This window comes from Pituophis catenifer, unplaced genomic scaffold (genome assembly GCF_029215685.1).
Source record: "Pituophis catenifer annectens isolate HBS135680 unplaced genomic scaffold, rPitCat1.0.hap2 SCAF_11, whole genome shotgun sequence".
Lineage (NCBI taxonomy): Eukaryota > Metazoa > Chordata > Lepidosauria > Squamata > Colubridae > Pituophis > Pituophis catenifer.
The window spans coordinates 27,622,612-27,639,309 of record NW_027256891.1 but is presented as its reverse complement, the minus strand read 5'-3'; the positions used below and the strand labels follow the sequence as shown (position 1 = coordinate 27,639,309).

Below are 16,698 nucleotides of genomic sequence, written 5' to 3'. Positions count from 1 at the left end.
CTGCGGCAGGAAAGACGCAGAAAGTTTTGGGGTGTCTTGAAAGATTGCAGAAACCAAGCTTTTCTGGGCCAGACTGAGCTCTTTGCTGATGGAGAGCCCCTTCTTTGGGATGCTTAATTCTTCCGCTGTGGGGCGCTGTTCATGAGACAAACAGGACAAGGCTTGGAAGCCCACCAGGGACTTCTTCTAACAGGCTTGACCGGTGGAGAGGCTTCTGGGAATAGAGCTGGTGGGACAACCACACATCTGATTTTGCCCCAGTGGCTGCATAAGTGAAGGTGCCTCTTTCTTTCTTTCTGTCTTTCACAGAATGCTGGCCTTGAGGACATGCTGGATATTGCTGCCAAGATCACATTGCTCTTCACCAGCTGACCTTTCCAAGCTCTGGGCTCTGGCCTGCATGGCACCCTGGAAGAACATCACTCTGGCTTCAACAAGCTTCCATCCACTATGGAAGGTCAAGCACCTTTGTTGTGCCAATGCTGGGCCATCCAGTGGCTGCCTTCCGTCTTCTCCCCTCTGAGAAAGGGATTGATTTGCAGGTGCTCCTGAGGAGAGGAAGCCACCTGTGTGCAAAGGATGAGTGCCCTCAGTGGGGGAGGGATTCTTGGCTTGACAACCGTATCCATCACTCTGGACTTCAGCCTGCACAGCAGCTTGATGGCTTGGCCACTGAGTCACAACTTGACTGGGAATCACAGTTTGCCAACAACAGATCCTCTGAATTCCTCCATGGGGGCAGACATCTCTCGGAAGCCCATCAATGAGAAGAACTGGCCAGCCCTCCTGATTCTGGTCATCATCATCTTAACTATTGGTGGAAATATTTTGGTTATCATGGCGGTCTCCTTGGAGAAGAAGCTCCAAAATGCCACCAACTACTTCCTGATGTCCTTGGCTGTGGCGGACATGCTGGTGGGCATTCTGGTGATGCCAGTATCTCTGATCACTATTCTCTATGGTAAGTGCACTCTTGTTAGTGTCAATAAGAGGGCTGTAGCACCTTGAAACAAGTGGCTTTCAAAGAAAGCATGAGAAGAGTGCAATATTTTTTTCACTGCTCTTCCCACAGCCCCTCTGGTCAACCTGGGAACAGAGGGGCACTCAGTTTGAGGTGGGACCTGCTCTCTCCCTCTCCCTAGGGGCACTGTTTTGCATGTGCACTGGCTTGTGGTATCCACAGGAGGAGGAGCTCCAGAGCCAGGAGTCTTCAGGAGACAGTCTACAGATCTGTGGGTCTTCAAAGGGACCAGTGATACTAATGCTGAGATGATGGGATCCTTGTGGGCATCAGGAGAGAAGTGGAGCTTTGTAGCATCTCTTACTTCTGTTCAGTGTTTCCCAACCTGAGCCATTTGAAGATGAATGGCTCCCAGAATTCCCAGAATTCAACTCCCAGAATTCCATGCTGGATGTGGAATTCTGGGAGCTGAAGTCCACCCATCTTCAAGTGGCCCAGGTTGGGAAACACTGAACCAATCGATGCACGCGACTGAGATCTAGGAAATCATTGCAAAAGCAGTACTTTGTGGCTGAACATCCTGCACCAAGGGTGTTGGCCAAGAGAAGGGTGAGGAGATGGGTGGAGCAGCAATCCAGAGGTTTAGACTCCTGTCCCCCTTATTCTGCTTCCAATCTCGGGAGATGATTTCTTGGGGCAATTGCAAAGCTTAGAAGGGCATTCCAGAGGAGAAAAAGCTGCTTGGATCAATTGGCCTTGCTTTGCCCTGCCCATCAGGTGCCCTTCAGTAGGATAGGAGGACCACCACTCTACTATTCTGCACAGAGGAAGGGAAATGTGGTCCTGCAGAACAGCTGCACCAGCTGCAGGTCATGGGGTGGAAGATGGGCATGTCTGGAGATTTCCTGGTTTGAGAGCTACTTGTATAGTTTCCCTCAGTTCTTGAAACAACTGTTCATTCTTTAAAAAAGCTGACATCTTCTCTTTCCCCAAGTGGCTCTTCCCTGCCTCCCTTCATCTCTTCCTCAGCCACCTACTTAGAAGTCAGGATGCAAAACCCCCATGAGATCTTCATTTCTCAGGCCAACTTTTGCCTGGCTGCAGAGCCTTTGAAAGAGGCTGCCAGGTCCATCTGGTGGGAGAAGTTGGAGCAAAGGTGTGAAGCCTTCCCTAGTTCATCTTCCTCTCATGTCTTATTCATGGCCAACTGTTATATTTTACAACAGGACGATCCTGAAGGACTAATTAAAAATCTGTGCTAATTAATACAAGCCAAGGTGGAGACACATGATAAAAACTGTTGAGCTTGAACTCCTGGAAAGCAAAATCGGAGTGTGAAATCTCAGGAACAAGAAAGCAGGCCCAGCCCCTTAAGGAAGGAACATTGTGCGTTTTCTTGGCAAACCATTCTTCAGTCTTTCTCACATATTAGGGCAGAATGTTCTTCAGTCTTCAAATGATCTTGACTTTCTGGAAGAACATGCAAGAACACGGATAATAGCAACAGGATGTTGCAATATCTCTAGTTAGTTGGGTTAAAAAATTGGCAGTCCTCACCTAGCCTCAGAGGTTAAGCAGGGTTTAATACTAACTCTTACCTGGATGAGAGTCCACCAGAAATCTGAAGCTTATCCTGGAAGTTGAAAAAACATCCTGGAGAAAGAGAAAGATGAACTGCTTCCATAATGTTGCCAAGAGAATGTCATGGATGTTTTTCTGTGGAGTTCCCAGGATTTGAATTTTGACTCCAGGAATCTTCTTGGCTTGAGTGCTGTACCTTCTGTGGGAATCGTAGCAGAAGAACAGGGAGAAATGGAGGGCAGAGTAAAACAGGTCATCAGTTTAGAATCTCAGCATTGCCACAAGAGACCCAAGTCCAGCCCACTCTTGAATTTCGTTGACCTTCTCTAGTGCCAATTTAGTGCTGATGGTTAGTGGAACACATTCTTGTGTATAGGCTTCAATTCATCATTCATGCTGTGACCTACACGGATGGTCCAGATTTTTTGGCACCTGATAGGAATGTAGGAATCCGATTTTTAATTTGACTGGAGATCTGCCTCCCTGCCTTTCTTTCACTGAGTTTGTACGATGTGGAAGACCAAAATGTGCTTGGCTAAATGTTGGGGTCAAGAGGTAAATCCAATCTGGTTGGGTAGACTACACTTCAGTGGGTTGTGCTAACTGGTTAAATTATTAGCTAATTTTTTATCTTACCTTTCCTGCAGGAGCTCAAGGCAGTGTCGATAGCTCCTTCCACCCCACAATAACAGCTTTGGGGTTGGAGAAAGAGGGTCGTCCATGGCTGAAGGTGGACTGGAAGACAGTCCCAACCCAAAAGCAAGGAAATGCCCCCTTTAATCCCCTCCGGCCTCATATTTCTCCGCCTTTTGTCTTTAGCTGTTTCACTTGACTTCATGCTGCTCTTTTTATTGCTCTCTTGTGTTTATTGATCATCATTTTCTTTTTAAATGTTGAAACGGCCGAGATTCTTCCCAAGCAAAAGAGCAGGTTGGAGTCACTCCAAAAATACCCAATTACCTCTCTGGCTCTGCAAGGCAGAATATCCTCTGCAAACGTTTTCGCTTTTCAAAACAAACTTTGCGCAGATCACCTGGGGCCTGTTTATGTTGAAGGCAACGGCAAGTGAAGGCTGACTCCACAAAAAGAAGGTTTTGTGCTCTAAATTGGAGCTGGGCTTTTCTTCTTTTTCACCTTTGCTTCTTGCATCTCCTGAATTTCCTCTTGAGAATAGATGCAGAGCTTTAAAATGCCAGGTATCTCCAGATATTTTGCTGATAAACTGATTCACACGCAGAGTCCCTCCCTGTTCATCGTGTAACTTTAGCATTTCCCAAACCTTGGCAACTTTTAGCGGTGTCGATTTCGACTCCCAGAATCCCCCAGCCAGCATAGTAGGCAGAATCCTGGGAGTGAAAGTCCACATAGCTTGAGAAAAGTTGCTTAAGAAATGATCATCTTTCTGATCTGTCTCTTTGGATTGGGGCTAAGATGCCATCTCAGCTCAGGCTGCCAAGGGAGGCGAGCAGAACTGCAGAAGGAAACAGCTTGGCTGAAGCGAAGGGATATTTCCAGGTCAGGCAGCTCCTTAAGACAGATGGCCCTGCTTCTCCCCCAAGGGGACACGATAGCCTGCCCTCTCTTCTCTTGGAGGGACTGAAGCAGTGGTGGGTTTCAAAATTTTTCACTACCAGTTCTGTGGGCGTGGCTTGGTGGGCGTGGCAGGGGAAGGATACTGTAAAATCTCCATTCCCTCCCCACTCCAGGGGAAGGATACTGTAAAATCTCCATTCCCTCCCCACTCCAGGGGAAGGATACTGTAAAATCTCCATTCCCTCCCCACTCCAGGGGAAGGATACTGTAAAATCCCCATTTCCTCCCAATCAGCTGGGACTCGGGAGGCAGAGAATAGATGGGGGCGGGGCCAGTCAGAGGTGGTATTTAGTGGTTCTCCGAACTACTCAAAATTTCTGCTACCGGTTCTCCAGAACTGGTCAGAACCTGCTGAAACCCACCTCTGGACTGAAATGCCACCTTGTGCATTTGTGCCGTGGTGAAAGACTGGGGGAGGGCCAGCTGAGGAGAAAAGTTTGTGGCTAATAACCCAGAGGCGAAAACCTTGAGAGAAAACAGGCAAGGAGAAGGGATCGAGCAGAAAAGTCCCATTCCGTGGCTGGGGCATTTGGTGAGATGAAGTCCACGCATCTTAAAATGGCAGAAATTGAGAAGCACCCAGGGAGAAGTTTTCCCTGTGTGGACGCAGGAATGAACCCAACTCCCAGGGAATAAAAGGCATAGACATTTCCCTTTTTCTTTTAAAAAAAAAACCCCAAGCACTGCTAAGTAGTAAAGACAGGAAATTAAACAGGGCTGGATTATTTCTAGCAGCAGGTCCACAGACGTGTCACTTTGCTCTGAGGGATAAAAGATGAAACACCTGAGTTGTAGAACATCTGCTCCTTCTCCAGGATTTCCAGGCAGGTTTGCTCAACTGGTTCCCTTGAAACCCTGCAGAGCAATCACCACACGGAGCATGGTGGAGCTTCATAATAGGGCATCCTCTTGGCTCAGTCCCTGGTCTGCGGAGAAATGGGATCTGGGATCTTATTTAGGCTTGGGAAAAATCTGCAGCCTTGGAGAGCCACCAACTACCAAAGAAGACAATCCAGGGCTGACGGGAGAAGGAGACACTGTCTTCCATGAGTGAGGCTACCCTTTAGTGAGAAGGGAGAGCTTCAGTCTAGCAGGTGAGCATCTTCTTCAATTTGTAAGAGAATCCATATTTGAACTGAGGAGAAGCTGGAGTCACTGTGGATCTGCTGGGATCAGAAGTGGGTTTCAGAGGTTCTGACCAGTTCTGAAGAACTGGTAGCAGAAATTTTGAGTAGTTCAGAGAACCGGTAGTAAAAATTCTGACTGGCCCCATTTATTCTCTGCCTCCCAAGTCCCAGCTGATCGGGAGGGAATGGGGATTTTGCAGTAACCTTCTCTGGATTGGGGAGGGAATGGAGATTTAACAGTATCCTTCCCCTGCCACGCCCACCAAGCCATGCCCACAGAATCGGTAGTAAAAAGATTTGCAACCCACCACTGGCTGGGATCCTCTGTCTGCCACCTCTTGGCAGTCTGAAACCCTCCTCTGATGCTTCCTCATGAAGCCTTGTTGGGTTAGTTCTTCTCAAGGGCTTCCATCTGGAATTGCCTCCCTTCTCAGTGTGGTTACACCCTTGACAGCTTGGCCTCGCCCTGTGCCAAAAGCAGATATGGGCCAGAGCAAATCGGAGGGAAAGAAGACTGAAAGCCACAACAAATAACCCAGGAGTAATTAGGGTTATTATGTACAAAAAGGAAATGACGGAGTCTGGGACACCTGAGCAACCTGCACGGCACACGCGCCTGGCCGTAACGCTTCAGGGGTGTTGAGAAATGCAAATGGGAGCTGAAGTTCATCCGTCTGTCAACTGCCAGGCTGCGGCGTGCGCTCTTTGCCGCTGGGGAGGACCCATCAGTCCGTCTGCAGGTTCTCGCCAGTCGACTTTTCAACCTTGTCAGGAAAGTGAAATGTCATTAAGGAGGCCAGGCTCTGAGTTCAGCTGGAAAATTAATCCATTACTTCCTCTGAAAAGTTCAGGAGGGCCCTTTGGAGGCTGGAAAGCAGGGCGCCTTAAAATTGAAGCGAGGAACCCCCCCCCCCCCCCGACAAGGGCTTAATTTTCCATAGCCTTAAACAATTTCCTATTTCTGGCGCTTTGATTGACAGCTACCGGTTGCTGTTTTCATCGCAGCTTCTCCCCTCTCACCTTGGGCTCTGCTGGGCCCAGGTGTTTTCTTTGGCACCCGAAAGGTGACTTTGTTTTACAGAGATTGATGGTATTCAGGACACGGCTCATCATTCTACATTTATTTCCTTAAATCATTTATATCTCTTTTGTTTAAACAGGCTGCTTTTGAAAATGCCTAAAACCCGGAATGTGCAATCCAGCTTGTCTCTTGAAAGGATTTGAAACAGCTTTTGTGCATATATATATATATTTTTTCAAAGGGACCTGGAGAACGAAAATGCCCTGGCTGGATGGTCTCAGAATAATAGCAGCCCCTCCGAAAGATGTTTGGGGTGTAGGTGTATAGGTGCAGTTCCTCACTGCAAGGCAACAAGGGAATTGTGGTTTGGAAAGAAAGGTTCCCTGCAAGGCTGAAAATGGGAGGCTGTTTTTTTTTTTAACGGCTTCATTTATTAAAATTGTCCTTTTTCAGATTCATCCTCCTCCTCCTCCCTCCTTACAGCCAAAAGCAGGGAATATAAAGCAGAGATAAAGATAGCCAAATAAAACTCTGGATGACCTCAAGACAGTCAACAAATAAACTGAAACATAACCACGGGAGGCTCTTGACATTAACCTTTCATTACATTTAAGAAACAGCCCCAACGTCCAATGCACAATTTTGCTTGTCACATAATCATGTTAAATCTTGGTACAGATTCCAAAAGGTTGCCTAGAGATTTGGACTCCTCCTTTCGGAAGCGAAGAAGCCGCATCATGTCTTCTGTCTTAAGTTCGCTTGGCAGCCCAAGGAGGGAGCAGGTTCCCCAGCCAAGGCCTTCCAAACTTTTCCGGCAGGCTCCTGCTTGCTGTTTATTGATTTACGATGTTTCTCCTGCAGCTTCTGCTTACTCAGCAGGAAGCAGTCACCAAATCACCCGTGGTGGGAATAGGCAACTGTTAGGATATGATCTTCACACCCTTGTAGTCCACAGGCCTTAAAGTTGCCAAGGTTGGCCCCTCCTGGTCTAAAAGATGCTTTTCTCCTGGGTGGGTTTTTTTCCCCTCGGCCTGTCTGGGAAGTGAAGGTTCCTTTCCGTTTCTGGATCCTTTAGCGGATATGGTCCCTCCTGCCTGCCAGGTGCTTTGCCCTAGCATCACCCAATGTAGTACCCAACTTGTGGTTGAGTGACTGGGGATTTTCCTCCTTCTCCTTCTCCTCCTTCCCCCTCCGTTTTGGGCTGAAGCCCCCTTCCGCTCACATCTCCTTCCTCGCTTCTCCCTTCTCTCTCTTCCAGATTATGCCTGGCCTTTGCCTAAACAACTGTGTCCCATCTGGATTTCCCTAGATGTGCTGTTTTCCACGGCCTCCATCATGCACCTTTGCGCCATCTCCCTTGACCGTTACGTTGCCATCCGCAACCCCATCGAACACAGCCGGTTCAACTCCCGCACCAAGGCCATCATGAAGATCGCTGCCGTCTGGACCATTTCGATGGGTAAGCGGTCCCTCTCGTTGACCGAGGCCTGAAGGACAGCAGATAATCAATTGCCGCGGAAAACCAAAAATATTTTCCTTGAAATGCTTGGAAGAGTTGATTCAAGAGGAATCTTGGTTGCCTTTCCGTGTTACCTGTTTAGTATGTTTGAAATGATGCATTTCAGCTAACCAATCCATCTAGATTTAAACCTAGGTTTTACTAGGCTTAATCTTGTTTTTACAAACTGGAGCTCAGTCAATCAATCAATCAATCAATCAATCAATCAATCAATCAGTAACAGATCAATCAATGCTCCATGAGCAGCTGTCTGGAGCAGAGCTTCCCAATCTTTTCAACGTTAGGAAGTGTGGACTTCAACTCCTGGCTGGAGAATTCTGGGAGTTGAAGCCCACACCTTTTAATGTTGCCAAGGTTAGAAACCGTGCTCTAGGGTAACGTGGGGCAGCTTCTTGCCCCTTTTCTTTCCCTGCTTCGAAGCCGGACCCCTTTGCTATGGGGTGGCCACATGCCCTGGGGCCACAAGGGTGATCTCTCCCACTGGGCCTGTCTTGTCAAGAGAGTCCCCTGAAATGAAACACAAAAGTTTCTACGTCTATGGAGATTCTCCGTCTTCCAGGTCCTGGTTGTCCCAGAGCTGCTCTTTTTCAAGAGGCAACTGCACTTTCTTTGTTTTTCTTTGAAGACATTTCGCTTCTCATCCAAGAAGCTTCTTCAGCTCTTGACTTCTTTAACTTCTTGGATGAGAAGTGAAACGTCTTCAAAGAAAAACCAGAAAGTTCAATTGCCTCTTGAAAAAGCACCTTTGGGACAAAGGCTTCTACGTGATGGGGATGGGAGGGTGGAAGCAAGAGAGGGAGGGAGACGTGGGGTGGGTTCCTGAGCTCCGTAGGGAAAATTAGACCGAAGCTTTTGGCTCCAGCAATGTTTCGGTGCAAGATGGCCGCCTGCCTTCCCATCAGGGCCATGGGCACCATCTAGTGGAGCCAAGGAAGATCACACCCTTTTCTTCCTAAAGTCTCGCAACTTCGTGGGAAAAGGTGCCCATAGCTTTATTTGGGTTTGGTGGATTTTCCTGTACACCAACTCCACCTCTACAATCAAAGTCACGATAGTCTAAGAAGGGGAAGGAAGTTCAGCACAATCAGAGGTGCAGGACTCTGTTAATCAGAACCGATCATCTCAATACAAAGAGATTCAGCCTTTCTGGGCAACTGAATTCCTGGTCTGGTCTACTTGGTGGACTGACTGTTGGACTCCAATTCCCATCACGGTTGCTATATCTGCCAAGATGCCTGGCTGCCAGGAAGTTGAGGTAAGGTCTTCTAAGGAGACAGAGCGGGATCTTGGAGAGTTAATACCAAAGGACCATGGGAAAATGCAGGTTGTCTTGGCCATTTCATTAAACATCTCTAAACTGACCCAAAATCTCTCATTCCCCTGTTGCCCCTGGACCAGGGGTGAAATCCAGCAGGTTCTGACAGGTACTGGAGAACCGGTAGTGGAAATTTTGAGTAGTTCGGAGAACTGGCAAATACCACCTCTGGCTGGCCCCAGAGTGGGGAGGGAACAGAGATTTTGCAGTATCCTTCCCTTGCCATGCCCACCAAACCACGCCCACCAAGCCACACCACGCCCGTTAAGCCATGCCTACAGAACCAGTAGTAAAAAAATGTGGATTTCACCACTGCCCTGGACACCTTCACTTCCTTTGACAGAGGAAGTTCTGGTGGGACTGGTTACTCTGACAGTGCCCAAATCACAGGTATTCAAGGCCCAGTCAAGAATCCAATGAAAGCAGCAGCCCTTTTCTCCATGTCTGCTTCTCTTGATGGTCTTTCTTCTTGGCATGTCTTCTCCAGGTATTTCACTGCCCATCCCAGTCATCGGCTTGCAAGATGATTCTCGGGTCTTTGTGAATGGAAGCTGTGTCCTGAACGACGAAAACTTTGTCCTCATCGGCTCCTTCGTGGCGTTCTTCATCCCCCTGATGATCATGGTGGTTGCCTACTGCCTGACCATCCAGGTCCTGCAGAAGCAGGCGTCTCTCTTCCTGTACGGGGAGCCCCTCAAGCCGAGGAGGAGCAGCATGAGCTCTGTGAGGAAGGACCCCAACGCGGAGAACCTTTCCATGCTGCAGAACCACGAGGCGGCTTCCCACTTAAACTCTCCGGTCAACAAAGAAGCCGTTCTTTTCCGGAAAGGCACCATGCAGTCCATCAACAACGAACGCAGGGCTTCCAAAGTCTTGGGGATCGTCTTCTTTTTGTTCCTGGTTATGTGGTGCCCATTTTTTATCACCAACATCATGTCCGTTCTCTGCCAGGACGCCTGCGACAAGGCGGTTCTCCGTGAGCTTCTGGACGTGTTTGTTTGGGTGGGCTACATCTGCTCAGGGGTCAACCCCCTGGTCTACACACTCTTCAACAAGATCTACCGCAGGGCTTTCTCTGACTATATCCGGTGCCGTTACGAGAGCGGGAAAAGGGCCTCCCAGCTGCACAGCCAGTGCCCCAATGTCTCCTCCACAGCCTTCTACGGCAAGGATCTCAACTTGAACAGTTACCGCCATGAACTCAACAGCACGGAGCTGGACGAGATGGAGGCGGCTTTGGAAATGCACGTAGGGACCCCAGGGACCCCGGAGATCTCAGTCAACAGCTGCGGCGGTGAAAAAACAAGTAGCGTGTAAACTTACACGCTTCTACTCACCTCTGAATCTCACAGCTACGAACAATGTTCCTGCTAGTCAAAGAACAATGTAAATATGGCATTACGAACAAAACCTTTCCCCCCCATTTCCGCTTTCTTACTTGTAGCTTGTTGTTTTGCACCATTCTTAAATTCAGAACCCGTCCCCAGTTGTGGGGAATGGAGCAGGTGGGTCTCCCGTGGGAGCAACTGCAAAACGGCACCCCTTCTTTTGCTTATGAAACTGTTATTTTCATTCTGGTGCATGAACAAAAAATACCGTTAATCTCAGGTGGGTTTTCTCTTTTTTTAATCTTCTTTTTCTCCGTTGGGTCTCAGTGGTCAATTATGAGTAAGTCACATATTAAATAAAGGGATTTGGGCTTGGAGATGTCAACATTTCTTACTGGGATACCTGAAGAAAACTCTGGGTCAACCTCCATCCATCTTCTGGGCTACGCAAGTCTCGATCTTGGTCATGGAGGGTAGTGAAAATGCTCCCCCTCCCCCGCAGTTTGCCACAACTGGACAGGTGATAGTTGGGAAGTGGTCTCCAACCTACCAATATTGTATTCCTGCTGGAGAAACCTTTGTGCTACAAGCACTGGAATGCCGGCTGGGGAATTCTGGGAGTTGAAGTCCGCAAGTCTTAATGTTGCCAAGGTTGGAGACCCCCGTTCTGGAGGATGAGGCCACCTCAGGAGAGGTGCTGCATCCACAGCCCCAGGCATTTTGCTGATCTCCCCTCCGCCCCCCCCCAAAGAATCTTCTGCATACCTTATTGCAACACCCATGAACACATGTGTATGGTCACCAGAGGTGGGTTTGAGCAGGTTCTGACGAGTTCTGGAGAACCGGTAGCGGAAATTTTGAGTTCGGAGAACCAGTAGTAAAAATTCTGACTGGCCCCGCTCCCATCTATTCTCTGCCTCCCAAGTCCCAGCTGATTGGGAGGAAATGGGGATTTTGCAGTAACCTTCCCCTGGATTGGGGTGGGAATGGAGATTTTACAGTATCCTTCCCCTGCCACTCCCACCATGCCACACTCCCAGAACCAGTAGTAAATTTTTTTGAAACCCGATGGTCACCTTGCAGGAGGAAGGGGAAAGAGGGAGAATTTTAATGATGACAGAGTTACATTGATGTGTGTGTGGGGTGTGGGAGTGGGCTTTTCAACGTTTCATTTTAAAGAGTGGAGAAGATAGGAGAATGTGATTAAGGCTTATGGAATCATGCAGGAGGGCACGTAGAGCAAAAAGGGAGACGTTTCCATCTCTCTCCAACTATCGGAACCGGGGAGATCATCCAAGATTCAGGACCTTCAGGCCGTACCTGGTTGTCTTCTGGAATTCTCCAGCACAGGGTGTGGGGATGATCCTGGAGCACTTCTGTAACCAGACTGGAGGAAGGGAGGGTTGTTCTCTCTGCTCCTCAAGAGGCCGCCTTCAGATTGGGATGAAAAGAGGAAGGTCCTGGCTGCCATCGGGGACCCTCCTCCTACCTGGAGATCCGGGGCCTTGATCTCAGCCAACCAACTCTTTGCCCGTTTTGCAAAACAGCCGAGAGGGATGGTCAAGATTATTTTGGGAAGGTCTTCCCAGAAGCCAGAACTTGAAAGATCCCCCAACTTCTCTCAAGAAAATCATTTCTCCATCTCCCTTCATCTCCTGCGGTCTACAGCGAAACATCCATGGCCCCCCTGGACCTGTCAAGCTGGACCCTGCGCATTCTCGGGGTGGGGGGATGGGGGGGTGGAAAGGATCTCTGCTGCCAGGAGTCAGGCAGAGCATGAAGCCTTCCCTCCCCAAGGAGGCTGGTGAAGGGGGCCTTTAAAGCCTTCCCTCGGCTTTCTGACAGCAGAGAGGGGAGAAAGAATCTTAATCGTGGAAGTCTCTTCTCCTCCCCTTTGGTTTCTGGGGGGGCCTCCCTCCACCATGATATGACATGATAGCAGTCTTCCAGTATTTGAGGGACTGCCAGAAAGGGGCGGGGGATCAACTTATTTTCTAAAGCACCAAAAGGCAAGACAATGGAACGGTGAGAACTATTAAACCAGTGGAACATCTTGCCACCAGAAGTTGTGGGTGCTCCGTCACTGGGGTTTTTAAGAAGATATCGGGCAGCCACTTGTCTCAAATGGTATAGGGCGGGGATCAGCAACCTGGGGCTCTGGAGCCGCATGTGGCTCTTTCATCCCTCTGCTGCGGCTCCCTGTCACTCAAAATATGCGTCACAACCGCCAACGTGCAACACCCACTGGCACATGATTTATTGAGCTTTTCAACTCCTGGTAGGCCAACCATGGATAAATCCAAGAAAAGAAAAATTTCAGAAGAAAACAGAACGTTTAATTCAACTACATAGGCTAGTTTTGTGGCTGCTCCGGAAATAGTCGGGCACGGGAAGGTTTTTGTGGCTCCCGGTGTTTTCTTTTCTGTGGGAAACGGGTCCAAATGGCTCTTTGAGTGTTTTAAGGTTGCAGACCCCCGTTATAGGGTCTCCTGCTTGAGCAGGGGGTTGGATTAGAAGATCTCCAAGGTCCCTTCCAGCTGTTCTCTGTTCTGGTTGATTGATTGATTGCTGCAGCTCCAAATATTCGGCCCTTGAGGAAAGTAGGCAGGGAGAAAGGAATGGGCATCCTTTGCCTTCTTCTTCTGGCAAGAGATGAGGCTAAGCGTGTTCAGCAAAGGCAGATGGGCAGGAACCTCATTAAACATTAAAAGCAGCTGGAATTGTCCCTTGCTGAGCTGTGGTTCCTCCTACTAGCTTCTCTTTCACAAGGTTGACAATGTGAAAACAAAACGAAACAGGAACAAGAGGGAGGGAAGGAAGGAACGCCAGGGGTGCAACCCAGGAAGGCCAAATCTAAGCAACTCCTAAAGCTGGATTGGATCAGTTAGAAACACAGCCCTGGTTCCCCCTAAAATGGTGAAGGAGCCTTGCTCCTGGCCGGACCCTCCCCTCTCTCCCTCCCCCCCCCCAGCCGTTGGGTCACCCACCAGCATCCAGACAAAATGTGGAACCAAAAGCTACAGAACACGCAACGCCAGGGGAGAATTACGAAAGACTTTTCATTTTATACACGGAGTATGTACATTAGGTTTATCCATGCAGATTTCAATAGAAAACTCTGTACAAAAGGAAAGAAAACAGGACTGCCGTTCCAGGAAACGTGGACGTCGGAAGCTCCAGCAAGAAGAAATCCAGAAAGCAGTCAAAGGAGTTGTGGAACAATGGCAACCGGTGAGGACAGGAAAGAAGCATGAATGGCAAACGGGTACAAGACACAGAAGAAAAGACGGAGTTCCTGGCTACTTCCAAACTGATTTGCATTTATGCATATAAAAAGAGCAACCCTCCGATCAGGAATGAAAGAAAGGAGATACAAAAGGAATGGATAATAATTAAGTAGTAGGTTTTTTTTTTAAAAAAAAGACACCCACAAAGACAAAACTCATCACCTGGACCCTTTTTGGTCCAAGGAGGGTCCACAGATCATTCAACAGTTTGCACATCTCTGCTTAAACGCCCCCTCCCCCGTCACAACTGAGCATCGACACGGCTTGGCTGGTGGGCATCTCTGGCGCTCCGGCTGGGTTTGCGTTGCTGCCGAAATTCCAAAGAAATGGAAGGATCCGTTGCGGCCCGAGAATGAAGCCTAGGCAACATGGACTGGAGGGGGTGGAGGGCAGTGCCCGTTTCATAATCAACCCATTTTAAGAGCTGATCATTTATTTATTGCATTTATTCATTAACGATATGACTTAGAAACTCCTGGACTTCCTAGCTATTATGCTCTGCACAAGAATCGTACGGAGGCCAGATAGTGAGAAGAGAAAATGTATAAAGGGAGGGGGCAGGAAAATCAGATTCATGTAAAAACAAAATAAAGGGGATTAATACATGGCGCGCGCGCGCGCGCACGCACACACACACACACACACACACACACACACACACACACCAATATGACTTTGCTTTATTTACCCCATGCCTTTGGAAGGGGAGTGAAAAAGAACTAAAAAATTTCATTTACCTCTATTTTTCCATATCTTTTATTCTTAAGTTTGGAGGCCTTCCTTTTGTTTTATTTCAAAGGGATTAAAAAATATCCTAGCACCCGCAACCTTAAAAAGCATCTAAACCAGGGGTCAGCAACCTGCGGCTCTGGAGCCGCATGTGGCTCTTTGGGCCCTCTGCTGGCTGGCCCCACCCCTTGTCCTCCCCTCCCAGTCACCCCTCACCTGGCTTGAGAAGGTAAGGGGATGGAGAAGTGGCCAGGGCAGAGACAGAGAGATACAGAGAGAGGGGGAGAGAGGGAGGGAAGGGAGAGAGAGATATGTCAAAAGGATTTTGTGGTTCCTGATGTTTTTTAACAACTGGTTCTCTGCCCTATGACCAGCTGGGTAGGTGTGGCTAAGGGGGGAGGTCATGTGACTGGTGGAAGTGAGTGACATCGAGTTGGCCACGCCCACCCAGGTTTTGTGGCTCCCGGTGTTTTCTTTTCTGTGGGTCCAAATGGCTCTTTGAGTATTTAAGGTTGCAGACCCCTGGTCTAAACCAACCGGTAATAAAACCAATAAAATAGCTAAAGACCAAATTTTCCCAGTAAGGCGCCCTGAAGCCAGGCCTGTGTCCTGGTTGAAGGTTAGGGCAACTGAACGGCCAATAGATATATATATATATATACAGAGAACAATCAACTGGGGAAGGCTGATCTAAATATAAACAAATCATTTCATGCATTTTAATTTAACATGAGCTCACAATTGCATTTTAATGCAGAACAAATGGAGGAAGGAGACGTCAAGAATTCCAAAAGTCAGGCCCTCAAGGACATTTCGCAAAAGTCGAGAAGGAGCCTTACATAAACCCTTCTGGCTTGGCACCCCCCTCCCCAGTCTTAGAACAGTCTGGAAGGACTCAGCCTGACACCCAGTTAAGGCCACTTTCCAGAGGCGTCTGTTGCAGACCCCATCCCATGGCATTTCGTTCGTTAGAACAGGGGTCTCCGGCCTTGGCAATTCTGGGAGTTGAAGCCTTGGGGACTTCAACTCCCAGAATTCCTCAGCCAGCACAGGAATTGAAGTCCCCAAGTCCTTAAAAGCCTCCATGGGCTTCTCCCGATCGTGCTCTCTTTCCAAAGCTCTCGGCGAAGAATCGCACCTTCAGAGGTGGAAGCTCTGAAGGTGGAGAAATGAGAAGATGGCCCCTCTGAGCCAAACCCCTCTGCTGCCTCCTTTTTAGGGCCTCACAATCTATTGCGTAAAAGACAAGTCGGTTGTGTGCTGAGGAGCAAGGGCCAACTGCAGGAAAAGGAAGTTTAGGCTGAAGACAAAGAGCTGCAGAAGCCAGAAACAAGAGAAGGTTGCCTTTTCCCCCAAAAAACAAAAACTGGGCTCTCCTCTCTGCTTCCAAAAAGGCAGCCTAAGTTTCAACAGGGCTGTCATCATCTCGAGGAACACAAGGCCAGAAATCATTGGCACTGAATTGGATCTAATGGTTGCTGAGCAGGCGTTTTCTGCCTCTCCAAAATCTACCTGCACGCAGGTGTCATACCTATGACTGACACCCCCTCACCTTGTCTCTTCAAATTGGGCTGAGCTCCTCTGCACTGGCCTTCCCCTGATCCCAGCAATTTACCTCCTTGCAGCAAGCAGCAGAGGCCAGCACAAAACAGCTGAGAGTCGGGAGGCCCATCCAATCAACTTGTGCTAATTAGGCTGTGCTGAAGCTGAAAGGAGCTGTTTTTTCCTGCTGCTTGCTGCAAGGAGGTAAACTGCTGGGAGGCAGAGGCCAAAGGGTGGGGGGCCAGTGGGTGGGCAGGGCTACATTCGGTGTATAAGACGCACCTAAACTTTCACCCTCTTTTAGAGGGGAAAAAGGTGCGTCTTATACTCCGAAAAATATGGTATATATTGAGTTAGACTGATAAGATTTGTGTTAATTGGGAACAGGACACAAATTGCCATGGCAAATAGTTTTCTATCTCAAAAAGACTCATTTCTGAGCCTTTTCTTCCTGAAACGGAAATAAATAAGAATGCAATTTAAAAACCTCTTTAAAAGCTTCCCTATATTGAATATGTTTCCCACTTCATCAAGGTGGTCGCTCCCACCACCCCTGCAACGATGGGAAAAGTGGTGCCAGGCCTCACTTTTCACACGGGGGTGGGGGTGGGGGGGGAGAGATCACTGTGTACCTCTACGAGTGTCACCGCAATCCCGCAACATGCTTCGTCAACTAACAGTGGAATTCTTTGGGC

General features: G+C 48.6%; 2 protein-coding genes across 2 annotated transcripts in view; one reads left to right on the top strand and one right to left on the bottom strand.

Annotated features, from left to right (window-relative positions):
* The first annotated feature begins 579 nt into the window (after positions 1-579).
* On the top strand, positions 580-10,434 carry HTR2C (5-hydroxytryptamine receptor 2C). Its single transcript, XM_070951935.1, has 3 exons — positions 580-961; positions 7,542-7,742; positions 9,605-10,434. Exons 1-3 carry the CDS (start codon positions 580-582, stop codon positions 10,432-10,434), a joined length of 1,413 nt encoding a protein of 470 aa, XP_070808036.1.
* Positions 10,435-12,804: 2,370 nt separating this feature from the next.
* Positions 12,805-16,698, bottom strand: part of LRCH2 (leucine rich repeats and calponin homology domain containing 2) — a 30,943-nt gene continuing 27,049 nt past the window's right edge. Inside the window, exon 23 of the transcript XR_011600876.1 lies at positions 12,805-13,035. The gene's annotated coding sequence lies outside the window, so the exon portion shown is untranslated. The remainder of the gene's footprint in view (positions 13,036-16,698) is intronic.

What these genes read in the sequence shown, in the direction of transcription:
- HTR2C (XM_070951935.1), top strand. Translation starts at nt 580, where the DNA reads ATGAGTGCCCTCAGTGGGGGAGGGATTCTTGGCTTGACAACCGTATCC. An exon ending in TCTGATCACTATTCTCTATG is followed by an intron (nt 962 to 7,541) that starts GTAAGTGCACTC and finishes TCTCTCTTCCAG; the next exon opens with ATTATGCCTGGCCTTTGCCT. An exon ending in CGTCTGGACCATTTCGATGG is followed by an intron (nt 7,743 to 9,604) that starts GTAAGCGGTCCC and finishes TGTCTTCTCCAG; the next exon opens with GTATTTCACTGCCCATCCCA.